Source organism: Aedes albopictus, chromosome 2 (assembly GCF_035046485.1).
Source record: "Aedes albopictus strain Foshan chromosome 2, AalbF5, whole genome shotgun sequence".
In the NCBI taxonomy this organism is placed as follows: Eukaryota; Metazoa; Arthropoda; class Insecta; order Diptera; family Culicidae; genus Aedes; species Aedes albopictus.
In genome coordinates this window covers 494,448,447-494,462,072 of record NC_085137.1, presented here as the reverse complement: position 1 = coordinate 494,462,072, position 13,626 = coordinate 494,448,447, and the positions used below count along the sequence as shown (strand labels likewise).

General features: G+C 39.1%; 2 protein-coding genes across 3 annotated transcripts in view; both read right to left on the bottom strand.

Annotated features, from left to right (window-relative positions):
• The window catches only part of LOC109423361 (glycine receptor subunit alpha-2), a 45,326-nt gene that overhangs the window by 14,377 nt on the left and 17,323 nt on the right, over positions 1-13,626 (bottom strand). For both annotated transcript variants that reach the window (XM_029870538.2, XM_019698342.3), the window contains exon 3: positions 51-118. In XM_029870538.2, coding sequence (XP_029726398.1) covers positions 51-118 — 68 coding nt within the window. The remainder of the gene's footprint in view (positions 1-50; positions 119-13,626) is intronic.
• LOC109423362 (3-oxoacyl-[acyl-carrier-protein] reductase FabG) lies at positions 6,897-7,948 on the bottom strand. The gene has a single exon (XM_019698343.3). The coding sequence runs from the start codon at positions 7,836-7,838 to the stop codon at positions 7,071-7,073; it is 768 nt and encodes a 255-aa protein (XP_019553888.3). The 5' UTR covers positions 7,839-7,948; the 3' UTR covers positions 6,897-7,070.

Genomic DNA, 13,626 nt, shown 5'->3' with positions numbered 1-13,626 from the left:
TTTTATTGGGTGGGAAAAGCCCAGCGGGTGGTTGTCGGTGTGACTTGTACCTCCTTGTTCTCGTCCACTCCCGATATCCGGTTGATGTACAGGGAGATTGACACCTCGGTGAGTGAACCTAAGGGGAACAAAATGGAGTGGAAACAAAAATTAAATTGAATGCAGAAACCGTTGGGCCCACATGAAATAAGATTCCCACATGTTTCCACCGGAAGGAGAGCTTCCGTGTTGACAGTTGCGATACAGTAGGGCGCGGTACGTTGCGTTCTGCATTTGCAAGGTCGAAAACCCCTGTCCCTCATGCCGTTTTTCTTTATTATCCAGTTCCAACCTGGGTTGGAACTGGATCAGATCACAGTTTCAACCCCAACCCGACTTCGGTTTCGCTTGTACTAAAGTTTGTTTGACGTTGTTTGTTTACACATTTTCCGCCAATCCAGTTCCAACCCAGGTTAAAAAAGAAAAACGGCATCAGACGCACCACGAATGGAGCCCGTGAATGGGTATAGATGTGGGGCGTGTTTGCCATAGTTCTAATTTTAATTGCACTTATGCATTATCACTGCATGGCAATTGAAATGGAGATGTCAATTACCATCGGAAGCGGTATGACGAGTACCTACTCTACGGTGATGATGAGGGTACCCTGTCCGTGATAACTGCTCTACCGGGCATTGACGCATTCGCAGCTCGGGGTTATCCGTTTATTGCTAGTCGGTCTATTCAGTGCCAAGTTCAGCCTTCGAACCTTTGGTGGTCGCTTTTCTACGCGCACCGTCAGCTAAATTATTAGTTAGGGTAAACAGGTATAATATGCCCCCCCTAAGCAGAAATGGCAATATATCTAAAATTGGCGCCTTATTCCATCTATTGTCCACTGCAAATCGTTGTTTCTAAAGTCAGTGAAGTGTTGCATGAGAACTTTACCTCTGGAGGGGCGGCTATGGCAGCTTTGAAACGTTTTCCGAAAACGTTCCAAAATTTACCTTATCAAAACAAACGGGGCAATACGCCCCATCAAAAGAAAAACGTCCAGCCCCGTGATAAAACTGTACCAGGGGATAATTCTACCACATGCTTATCCTAGGAGGGCCTGTTAACAAGTGTTTAACTGCTTAAAAGTTGCAAAATAATATAAGCGAACAGAACTGGCTTCGTTTACAATAAAGCCAGCTTGCAAGAGGTAAAATATTACGCCAAAAGCCTCGATTTCAGACTATTTGATATTTTTATTGCTTTTCTATACCAATCAACTAACGGATCAGCTTGAAGGCAATTAATCATCAATATTTAAGATTTCCAATCGATCCCGCATGCAAAAAGCGCTTAAATCGCTAGAAAATGAAGGGGGGCGTTTTGCCCCGGTGGGGCGTATTATACCCTTTTACCCTATATCCACCCGGGTAAAGCGGATAGAACCACCAATGGCAAGGTAAATGAGAAAGTTCTCCAAGATTCGTCATTCAAGAAACGAAGGTAGCATAAATTCGAGGAAAATCAAGGTTCGGAAATTGCCATTGCTGTATGTATTTATATCAACCGCAAGGCGCAAGGGTGTGCTATTTTGTGGATTGGGTATAGGCGAGACTAATTCGAAGAATTTGTTTTCTCAACTCATCATTATCGTCTGTTGTTTGTCATTATACCACGTACCACTAGCAATGAGAGAACCTATGGCAACTTTACCCATTTTCTTTGATGGGAAGGTTTACTGACCTATCGAACTTTAAGAACTAAAGCTGACGTGCATCAAAGCCAGCTCGGCGCAATAAAGCTAATGGATTGAAATGCAATTATCTTAAAATGCTCATACAGAGCTATAAGACGGTAGGCGCAGCTATACATGGTGGCCTGTGGGGATGTGTAGGATGTGTGTCTGCAGATATCCAATTACCGTCTACCCCCTTGGTTTGACCTCATCTAATCTGAACACTTTTTAATTTGACCCCCTCTAATCTGCACATCGTTCAAACTAAAAATGGTTCAAACGTCATTCTGCTCATGGAACGTGGTGAAATGGAACGCAGAAACAAAACAAAACAGCAAAAAGGGTTACCATCAGTGTGTTTTTCGGCGTCCACAGGGTTACTAGAAGTTCAAGTTAAAAATGGACCCCGTTGGTTTGCATGAGGTGTCGTTCAAACCAACGGGGGTAGACAGTACTTCCGTTCCACACAGTAATAAGGCAAGCGATGACCCTGTATGCAAAAAAAAAATCGTGTAGAAGGGTGCATTCCAGTGATGATGGGTGGTGAATGCGTTTGAGACGGTGACGACATGAAGGTGTGTAATTATTTAGCCAACTAACACGGTCAATTTGAGGAATGCGGAAGACATGCTGATAATACGATACGAAAGGGTGGAATTAATTCACACCAAAAGACATTATTGCGTGATAAGAATATTTTATCTGTTGCATGGCAGAATCGATTTCTGGGCTCTTGTTTATTTTGGAAGTATATATTAGTTTTATTGAACATTCAATGTGGAAGGAGACATTGTCGACAGCATTTTTATATCTAGACACTTTTCACCTAAAACAAAAAAAAAATAGGTGCTGCTGAACTGTTTTTTTTTTTTTTTAATTTACTGTAGAGATTGTTAATTCAGCTCTTCGATATTAATTTCTTGGTCTTGATGTTCCCGAAGAATACATGCAAGCAGTCAACCTCCTTTTGCAAATATATATGAAGACTACGTGGCGGGCGTTCAAATCCGAATACGGTCTGTCAGGATTTTTGCTCAATTTTCTATTTCACTTTCTAAAATCACATTTATAAAGACTGGACTCGAAAAAAATGAGACACGCAAAATAATGTATACCTTTTGATTGCGTTCACAAAACAGCTGATTTTTTAACCAGGAATAGCATATTATGTGTAGTTAATACCCTAAAAATTTAATCAAAAGCGGTTCAGTATTGGCGCAAATATTGTCGATACAATAAAATGTGATTTTGGAAATCTTGGGCATCTATTTTAAAAATTGTTTAGGCTATAGTTTTGTTGTTAGCTCATCAAAACGGCTGAAAATTTGACTGTAAGTTCTCCAAGTAAGGCATTATAAGTGGTACAAATTTCATCATAATCAGTTTAGTACTTTTTTTAAACAATTCAAACAAAAAAAAACTGGATTTTCAAATTTTGGGCACTTTTTAACATTTTAAAATTAGGGTGCAATATTTTGACTGTAGAATTGGCAACACTGTCCCGATTTTTATGAAACTTTAATAGTGTAAAATTTTTGTGTTGAACTGTTTTCAGTGAAAATTTCAGCCATTTTGGTTGAACATTTTAAAAGTTAGAGCAGTTTGAGTGTCACTATACCAAAAACCACATTTGCTTATTGCGGCATACCCTACTAACAAAAGTAGCTGCATAAAAGCTTATGAAGCAAACGCTCTTTAAAGGAAGCTCTAATAAACTCTTATACAGTAATAATGTTAGTTGGGTAGTGCTACATATATGGCTATAACTTTTTACCGGTTAGATCAAATTGAATGAAATTTTGAGACAATACTTATACTTTTAAAACAGAAAAATTTTCGTTGAAAACGGTTCAGTATTTTTGGCTCTACAATTTTAGGTAAAAAATAATAATATTTTTTAAAGTGTTCGTTAGCCCACGATTCTCAAATGGTAAGTCTCATGTTCCGACTATATCTCCGCAAACACTTAACCGATTTTGATGAAATTTTTATCATATTAGCTACACATAATGTACTATTCCTGGTCAAAAAATCAGCGATTTTTGTACAATACGCAATCAAAAGTTATACATTATTCTTTGTGTCTCATTTTTTTCGAGTCCAATCTTAATGAACAACATCACAATTAGGATAACACATGATCAACGACAGTACGTCACAATACTCGGTTTGTGGCTGCCGCTCCTCGCCCAATGAACAATGGGTACAGAGCCTGTAGTGTATAGATGTTGAATAATGAAAAATTCATAAAATATGAGATAAAACAAGTTTTGATTTTGGAGCATTTGTTTGATCGGGATGCGCATCGCCGAAGCCTATCATGAACTGCTCGCGCGTCGTTGGCCGCCGCTTCTTCGGCCGCCGCTTCTTCGGCCTCCGCTTCTTCGGCCACCACGCCGCCTGTTCGATAATGATTGATGATTTACATACACATGCAAGGGCCTTGCAACGATGTGCTAATGAAACATTACGATTGTGTTGGTGTGTCGGGAAGTGCAAAAGGAATTTGCTAAGATAGCTCTTCGCATGAAATCTGTGAGTCAGTTTATTGACGAATTTTGGGACGGATACACGTCTCTAACGGGGCCTTACTTTTTATCGGATTTCGCGATTTTCTTGGTTCGGTAGGGTCAGTTTACTACAGAGCCGTATTTAGGAAGACAAAAATGTGTTAATTTTAGTTTTTTTTTAGAGTGACCCTCCCAAAAAGCTCCTTAGTGAGCTCCCTGGTAGTGGACACTCTGTTCTCAGCCAACAGGCAACACAACAATTAAAATAACAAAACAACTATACTTTAAATGGCTGAGAATATAAATGGCTGAGAATAATAATTAAAAAATTTGACATCTAATAAGAGTACGACATAGTAAAAGAAAACATTAATGTGCTTCTAGTGGACTAAGCGTCCTTTTAAAGAAGCACGAATATAAACAATAAACTAAAGTTTTACTAATTCTATCATATCATATAATTAACATCTTTAAGTTGTTTATGACGGTTAACATATAAATAAACGAAAATAAAGAAAAGATGGAAGTTTAAAGCAAGTGTTGTGGTATTTGATTTAACAAAAAAAACATTTAATTTTGAATTTGAAATGCTGACGAGCAGTTATCGTCTGTATATCTCTGGGTAGCTTATTAAATTCAGGTAAAATTCAGGTACAGGTAGGTAAAGTGTACCAAAGTGGCGAATCCTTGTCGTTTTGACAGGTATCCTGCTCGATTGGAACTATGGGGATGACAGAAAATCGACTGTACCATACCGCGTCTTTGGGAAATCTTCTTTTTTTTAACCTTTTTCCTCATTATTGTGTAGTTAGGGTGGTGGTTGCTATAGTTAAGCGGGTCCAAACATCTGCTTTTAATTAATTTTATAATCGTTTATAAAATGTTATACACAGTTGTAGAAGATCTTATTTGGAGCAACTTTGCCCAAGAATATAACTATTCTATCTCTTATAGATCCTAACTCGTAGTTAGTAGGATTCGAGCTCGGTTATCAACCGTGTCGAACTCTAGGAATCAGCGATCGATGCATTTCAACATCCAGGCGGTTTTGAGCAGATGGCGCGGTAGCTGACTATTACCGGAAGCTGGACGAGCGGATAAGTGAAATCATCGAGAGCGATAATATCAACTCTCTGTGGGAGTCTATCCACGGAGCGATAAGTACGGCAGCACAGGAGTTGTTAGGTATTGCTCAAAGACAACCTAGGAACGGGTGGTTCGGCATGCTAGAAGGTATTAAACGAGAAGAATCTTGACAGAAGCCGGATGCTAGTGTCGGGGAGCGATATAGGGAAGCAAGAGTAGCCGAAAAACGAATACACCGCAAAAAGAAAAAAAGAGCATAAGGAAACTGTAATTGCTCAGGCGCAAGAGAGTATGGAACAGAATGATATGCGGAGATTTTACGAAACTGTCAATGGTGTGCGCCTTCTCCCGTCATGTGCAACGACCGTGATGGAAACTTGCTGACAGACATAACAATGGTGACTGCCAGGTGGTGAGATCACTTCGAGGTATTGTTGAACGGTGGGTATGGAAAAGCGACGGATAGAATTCGAATCGACGACGACAGACAAGCTGTGGAACTTCAAACGCTAGACGAGGTCAAGACAGCCATTAGAAGACTGAAGAACAACAAGGCTGCTGAGAAGGACGAACTCTCGGCCGAGCTTCTCATGCACGGCAGTGACCCGCAGTATCAACTCTTACACCGTATTATATTGATGATATGGGAAGAGGAAGAACTGCCTGCTAGTTGGTTGGATGGTCTCATTTGCCTTCTATACAAGAAATGTCACACAGAGGAATAACACTTCTCAATTCATCGTAGAAAATTTTGTCCGGAAATCTGTTTCAAATCGAATCAGATGTTCAGTTCACCTTGCGGCAGATTCGGAAGTACAACTTGCAGATCCATCATCATCTGTTTATTGGTTTCAAGGCGGCGTACGGTTCAGTGAAGAGAAACGAGTTATGGCAGATAATGATTGAACATGGTTTTCCGGCGAAGCTGATTAGACTGATGCGTGCGACGCTTGACGGATCATCGAGTGTACGGGTTGCGGATGAAGTTTCGTTATCGTTCGTAACCTTAGATACACTAAAGCAGGGCGATGCACTTTTCGAACTTACTGTACAACATAGCACTGGAAGGAGCGATAAGGAGAGCTGGCGTGCAAAGGAGCAGAACCATTGTCATGCGGTCGCATATGCTTCTGGATTTCGCGGACGATATCAACATCATCGGGATCGATGATTGATGAGCCTTGATAGTCCGTCATCTTGTCGTAGTGTCCGGCGAGATCCGAATGAACTGGATAGTTCACCCAAAACTCTTTTCGTCCATGATTTTTCATAACTATCAATACTGTTGTATGCCGCCTTAAAGCCGATGAGCAGGTGATGCATTGGGTATTCACGGTATTTCCTGAAGATTTGCCTTATGGTGAAGATATGGTCCGTTGTCGACTGGGCGTCGATGAAGCTGGATTGATACTGAATTCCATACACCTTTCCATCACAACGCAGAATACGAGGACGCTACCAAAGGCTTCCAAATTTTGCACGGTTATTTTTGAGTACAGATGTAGCTAGTCGTGTGCAAAAATGCTTAATTCAAAAATTGTAAAGGTTCGTGATAAGATGTAGGTTTGTAGTATTAAGAATAAACAATGATCTTGGTTTACACTAAATCACGAGATTTATTTCGTTTTTTATGTAACGCTATTCACATGCCAGAGTACGAAGCAAAATAAAAAAAAAACAAACTTTATGTTGCCAAAACCTAAAATAAATGCATCAAAACCCAGCTGATGATTTAATTCCAATCAAATCCACCCAATCTCTATCGCTTATCGTGGGCACATGGCATGACGACCGCCGTCGATCGGCAGACTAGCCCCGGTAACAAACGAAGCCGAATCACTGGCCAGGAACACGATCGCATCGGCAACCTCGGTAGCCTGTCCGGGACGGCCCATCGCATGCGTATTCTTCGAGTGTTCCAAAAACTTCTTGTACGTCTCCTCGTCCATACCGCCGCGCTTGTGCAGATTGGTGACCGTCACGCCCGGGTTGACGCAGTTGACGCGAACGTTCTTGGCAGCCAGTTCCAGCGCAACGCAACGGGTGAACTGATCGACCGACATCTTGGAAATGTTGTACGCCAACACCCCCGGGAACGATCGGATTCCATTCACACTCGAAACGTTCACAATGTTGCCCTGCGTTTTGATCAGATGCGGCACGGCCAACATTGTCAAATGGTAGATCGATCGAACGTTGGTGTTCATCACCCGATCGAACTGCTCCAGACTGGTCGTCTCGATCGTGCCGGTTTCGATGATACCGGCATTGTTCACTAGCACATCCAACTTTCCGTACTTTTCGATCGTCGTCTTCAGGATACGTTCGGTATCCGCCTCCTGGGTGATATCGCCGGGAATGACGAGAGGGGCAGCTGCTCCGGTTGCGCATTCCTTGGCGACATTGTTCAGATTGTCCAGCTTGCGACCCGTCAGGGCAAGCGAGGCTCCCAGTTTGGAGAACTTGATGGCCGTGGCGGCGCCGATACCACTGCTGGCTCCAGTAATTAGAACCACTTTTCCGGCGAAATTCATCTTTTTGTTTCTAATTGGTTGATGCCGAAAGAGCCACGAATTACGTAAATTGGGTGATAGACGGGCCGATTCAGACTGATAGGGCGGTGTGTACTGTATAGTAGCTAAGAGGCCGGTCAGTCGAGTTGATAAATAAAAATCATAAAAACAAACTAATTGAGTTTAGGTGCTGATGTGTTGGTGATCGAAGGTTGGGAATGTAACGAGGTAAGCCAACATTTAGGCGTGTTAGGACGAGGCTGAAGCAATCAGTCCAAGTCCAATAAGAATTGCTATTATTCAAGGTTCAAATGTATTCTAGTTAGTAACAGTTGATAAATGGTTTTCAGTATACTTTTTAAAGACATGTTTTGTAAATTTTTTTTTCTGTTGTGCTAGTGTTAATCATATGCAATTCCAGTGTCTATTATTCATCCACAATATTTGAAAATAGTTAATCATAGATAAGCTCAGTTAACCCTTATGTGGCCGGCAGGGTACCCGGGTACCCAGCACCCATTTAAAATACACGGTGTAGAAAAAAGGAAAAAGTTTGCCGGCCACATAACGGTTAAAAACTTCGATTTGAAGTGGCAGGGTGGCCACCCAGTCGGGAATTTCGGGAAAACCGGGAAAAGCTCGGGAATTCGAAACCACCGGGAAAAAGTCGGGAAAACCTCGGGAATTGTTGCTAGTCACCGGGAATTTCCAAGATTCTAAAATTTGTACAGTCTCCAGAAGCATAAGTACGGGAATCTGTGAGAAACGAAACTGTTGAACTATATAACATAGTGGGTAAAATGGCGTAAAATCCATTCTTGGAAATTAATATCTTATCGTCGAGTCATGACAATTAAAGTTAATCATAATGAAGTTGCCTAACATAACAATTTGAACAATTTCAAAGATATGTATTTTAAAGAACATTCTATTTTTCTAAAAGTTTCATAAAACATAACAAAAATTATAACTTCTTTCTAAAAAAATATCCTTGTGCAATCTCTTGGAGAATACTTGCTATAGCCTTTGTCCTTTGAGCGAAAAGTCTTTGAGAAATTTGTATAGGATGCTGATAAAATTTTGAATGAATGAATGAATTGCCCCAAGAATAAATTAAATTTAAAAATTATGAAATTCTGTTACTCATCCAGAATTCTGGTGAAAACATTCTTACATTTTCAAAATAGTTTGTAAAAACAATTGAAACAATATTTGAAGGGGTTTTTAGTATCTGATGGAATTCCTCAAAGCACGCCTATTGTAGTTCATAAAAGTATTTCTAATATTTTGTTTGAAAGATTTCTGTTGTTTTTCATGAAGCTCTTGGATGTACTCATTTATTAAATTTGTGAATAAAAATGTTCCGAGAAAACCGGAGTAAGGTATCGGGAAAATCCCTTTTTGGTAAAACTTTAGCAAGTCCCTGGTAAAACTCCTGTTTCTGCAAATTCTCTAGAATTTAGGGTATTCGTAGTTTCTAGTTAAACTACCAATTGAAATTCTCGCGGGAGTTCCAGTGAGTATTCAAAGGCATCTGGAGCAATATAGTTGTATGATTTATGGAAATAAATAATTCCCAAATAATGAATCTGCCTCCACATTTTGGGGGAAATACTTTCTCAACAACTAATCTTTTAGGAATTCCTGACATATCTGAAAATGTGATAATAAATAAGATTTCTGAGAACTTCATATTGCAATCGCTGATGAAATAACGGAATGCTAGACGGATGCTAAGATTTCTTTGATATATCAAATTTATCCTAGAATTTACGATTCCAGCCTGAGTAACCTGCCTGTCTTTCTGCAGTAGCCATTAACGCTACCATAAAGTTCGCCACTGGTTTTCTATTAAAATATCAATGACAATCAAAAATACTACACTGAAGATTTCCCTAGAAATTGTTTCCAAAATTCTTTCACGAGTGATCTTTCCAGATATTCCACCAGAAGTTCACCCAGAATGTTTTTTTTTCTGGGCATTCTGTTATTGCCTATATTAGTTTATATATTAGTTTCCCAAACAAACTTATCAAGAATTTTTCAGAAGAGATATTGGAATATTACTAAGAAATCCACTAATAATAAGTTTGTAAATCCTATAATCATAGTGTATTCTCTGAGAATTTCGACCCCCTCAGGATTATCCTTTTTATTTTTATTTGCTTAAACAACTGCATAATTTGTACTAGTTAGTCATTTATGAATTTAAGAAATCTTTAATGAAGATGTCGTAACTTCAATGCCCATCATTAGATACGAGATAAACAACACATAACTTGTTTTCAAGTTCATATGAATACTATGATAAATCTAAGGATTTGAAAATATGCAATATTAATTTTCTTAAGTTTTTCTTAGTAAGTTACGTTTAATTTTCACTGTAAATCATTCTATTTTAGAATCGGGAAAAATTCAAAAAGCTATCGGGAAAACCGGGAAAAACACGGGAATTTTATTTGCTGCTCTGAGTGGCCACCCTGAAGTGGGATAAATTACCACGCGTCTCCACAAAACTGTTCCAATCTGGTGCACATGAAGAAAAACGATGAGACTAAATTCTGATCATAGATTATTGATGTGATGTTCATTTATTATGAGTGAATTCCTAATCATCCTTTCACATTAGCCATAACATATACAGGCGTACCTCGATAGTACGTACCCTCGATAGTACGTACATTTTGCCTCGATAGTACGTACACCAAAATTTAGTTAATTTTTAATTTACAAAAATGAGTTCGAATCATTAGTAGACGTATAGCAGAGACTCCGATACTATGAATTTGTGTTATGCAGACTCCTATAACACGGATTTTCATTAATCAGTTTTAAAATATATCGAAATGAAAGGCATGAACGAATACGTTTGATGTAATGATTGCAGTATTCTTCGCTTTACAGAGATATTTTCTGCCGGGCATAATATCTGGCATTACATCCCAACTGGGGAGGACTGCTTCTCAGCTTAGTGGTTGATAAGCACTTGCACAGTTATTAACTATACTTTTTTTACCAATAGAACGTTGTAATAAAATAAAAAAAAAGCACATGATGGTTCTATTTTGCGTGGTAATAAAAAAAAACTAAATTTCTCGGCGAAGAATGCTCTCCAAAACATAAATCAAACCCATCAAGTTACAAATCCAAACCGTTGATTTCAGTTCATTTACTTGTTATTTTTTTTTCTTTTTTCCAAAAATTAACGGTCTTTTTTTGCGATACCTACGTATAAAATATTTGACAGTTTTCCATGAGTTTGGAAATTTAAAGAACTTTGAGTACCGTAGGGCACTGCAAGCCGCGGTTCCTAAGGAAAATGTTCTTAGTTTTTGACGTTTCGTGGCTTTGTTGTTTACGATTCGAACTTTAAAAAATCGTCAGCTCTCGGATTAAAAAGAAATCGACAGCTTATCATGAGTGGTTTGATTTAATTAAAAAAGGGGGGGCATGCGTGCGTATGCTGATTTAAAACTTGATGGTGGCTCACCTCATGAAGTTTCTTCTGGGATTCCACAAGAATTCCATACGGGACTCTTCTCGTAATTTGTCCACAAATTTGTTCCAGAGCTTTCTACTGGGATTCCGTAAGCTCTTAATGAGATTCTTCCAGAAGTTTATTTTGGATTGCTTCAGAAGTTTCCTCTGGGGTTTTCCAGGAGTTTTTTTTCTGAGATTCCTTAAGAGGTTCCGTCTGGAGTTTCGTCAAAAGCTCAGGATTGTTCCAGGAAATTCCCCGAGATTCTTCCAGAGATTCCTGGATTTTTGTAGAAATTAATTCCAAGATTCCTTCAGCATTACTCCTTCTCGGATTACCTTAGTATTTTTTCCTGTAACTCTTCCAGGTATTCCTTCTGTGGTTTCTCCACAAACTTATTCAAGAAACCCTCTAGGATTTATGTTATTCTTCAGGAAGCTATACCTAAGTTGCTTTTTCCTGTGTTTATTCAAGGAAATCCTACAGGCACTTGGGGAACTTACGTATTTTCGGCAGTTTTGTTCTCTTCGTCATGGGGGGTTTCTTGTAACCTTTTGATCACAAAGTTGGCCTCAAATCCTTCCCAACCAAGCTGAGTTATATGCCCAAATTTCAGGTAATTTTGCCAACAAAACCCCCTATGACGAAGAGAACAAACCTGCCGATAATACCCTTTGTCACCCTACATGAGGAATTCCATAAACAAAACACTCCAAAAAGTTCAAAATAAACTGCAGGAGGATTTCCATTACAAACATCTGAAAAAAAATCCATAAGGGTCTGCAGGAATTCCTGACGGAGATCTTGACAGAAACCAAAAAATATTCCCTAGAAGATTCCTGGAAAGAGTTCTCGAAGATATCCTGGAATCAGTTTCTGAAACAATTCCCAGAAGAAGCTCTAAGAGGATTCCCGGAAGAAGTTCCTGAAAAGTAATTCCTCAGAAGAAGTCCCTGGAGGAATCCCGGAAGGAATTTCCGAAATAATCCGAAATAAATAATAATCCTGGAAAAATCCCAGAAAGATTACCTGGTGAAATTATTGTAGGAATCTCAGAAGGAATACTTGAATCAGAAGTAGCTCCCGGAAAAAACGGAAGAAGTTCCTGCTGGGATCTCGGAGAAGCATTTAGAGGAACACTGAATAAAGTTCTTGTCAGGGATCTTGTAGGATTTCTGGAAGGGTTTCAGAAGGAATTCCTGAAGAATTCCCAGAAGATACTCCGGGAAGAATCTCGTATCAAATTCCAGGAATAAATCCTTACGGATTGTTTCAAGGAGTTTTGAAGAAATCTCGATTAGAATTTCTGATACCATTTCCGAAAGAACTCCTAGAGAAATTCTGAAGTTGCTAGAATCTCCAGGAATACCATCTGGAAGCCCACAAAAAAATCCAGTGACATCCTAAAATAAACTATTCGGAGAATCCCGGATGAAATTCCTGGAGGATTCCAAGGACTCCTTGAGAAATTCTGGAAGAAATCTCTTGAAGTCCGAAACGCAAACAAGAAGGTCACAAAACGTCAAAAACGTCAATTCAATTATTTCGCTTTCTCGCTTGCTTTAGGGATTTCTTCGAGTTTCAAGTTTCTTTCAGTTCCGAAATTCCTCTAGGTGTTGGTTCCGGGATTTTTCCAGAAATTCTTTCTGGGATCCCTAAGGGATTCTTCCAGGAGTTTCTTCTGCGATTCCTAATGAGATTGCAGAGTCTCTTTCAAAGATTTATTCAGAGATTCCTTCCGAAACTTCACCAAGAATTTATTCTGCAATACTTTCGGGACTTCCAGGATTTATTCAGGAATTTCTTCCAGAATACCTCCAGAAATTTCGTTCCGGGATTTCTATATGAATTCATTCCAAGATTCCTCGAGAAATTCATTCCGAGATTCCTACATGAATTCTTTCTAAGATTCATCAAGTAATTTTTCCTTGAATTCCTCCAAGAGTTCTGGGATTCCTCAAAGAGCTCCGGGATATCTCTAGAAATCCCTTCTCGTAAAAAATTAACCCTTGGAGGAGTCCTAGAAGGAGCAATGTTCAGAAGATTTTGAAAATATCACGGCAATAAATAATGCAGGAGAAAGTACATTTCAGTAACAAATTTTGAAAACGACGTATAATCAATGGTGTAGCATTGATTATACGTCGTTTTCAAAATGTGTTATTGATTCAGAATGTTTCTATAACAAGATATAACTGATCTAGATCGATTTAATTATATCTAGACCAGTTTGTATGGTTCTAAAAGATAACTCAATTAAAATCAATATAAGTTCCCAGAGACGAAATGCCTCTATGAAGCATCCCCAGAGCACAAGAAGATTTTTCCAAT

Excerpts from the sequence above, each read along its gene's own strand:
- LOC109423362 (XM_019698343.3), bottom strand. The coding sequence starts at position 7,838 with ATGAATTTCGCCGGAAAAGTGGTTCTAATTACTGGAGCCAGCAGTGGT.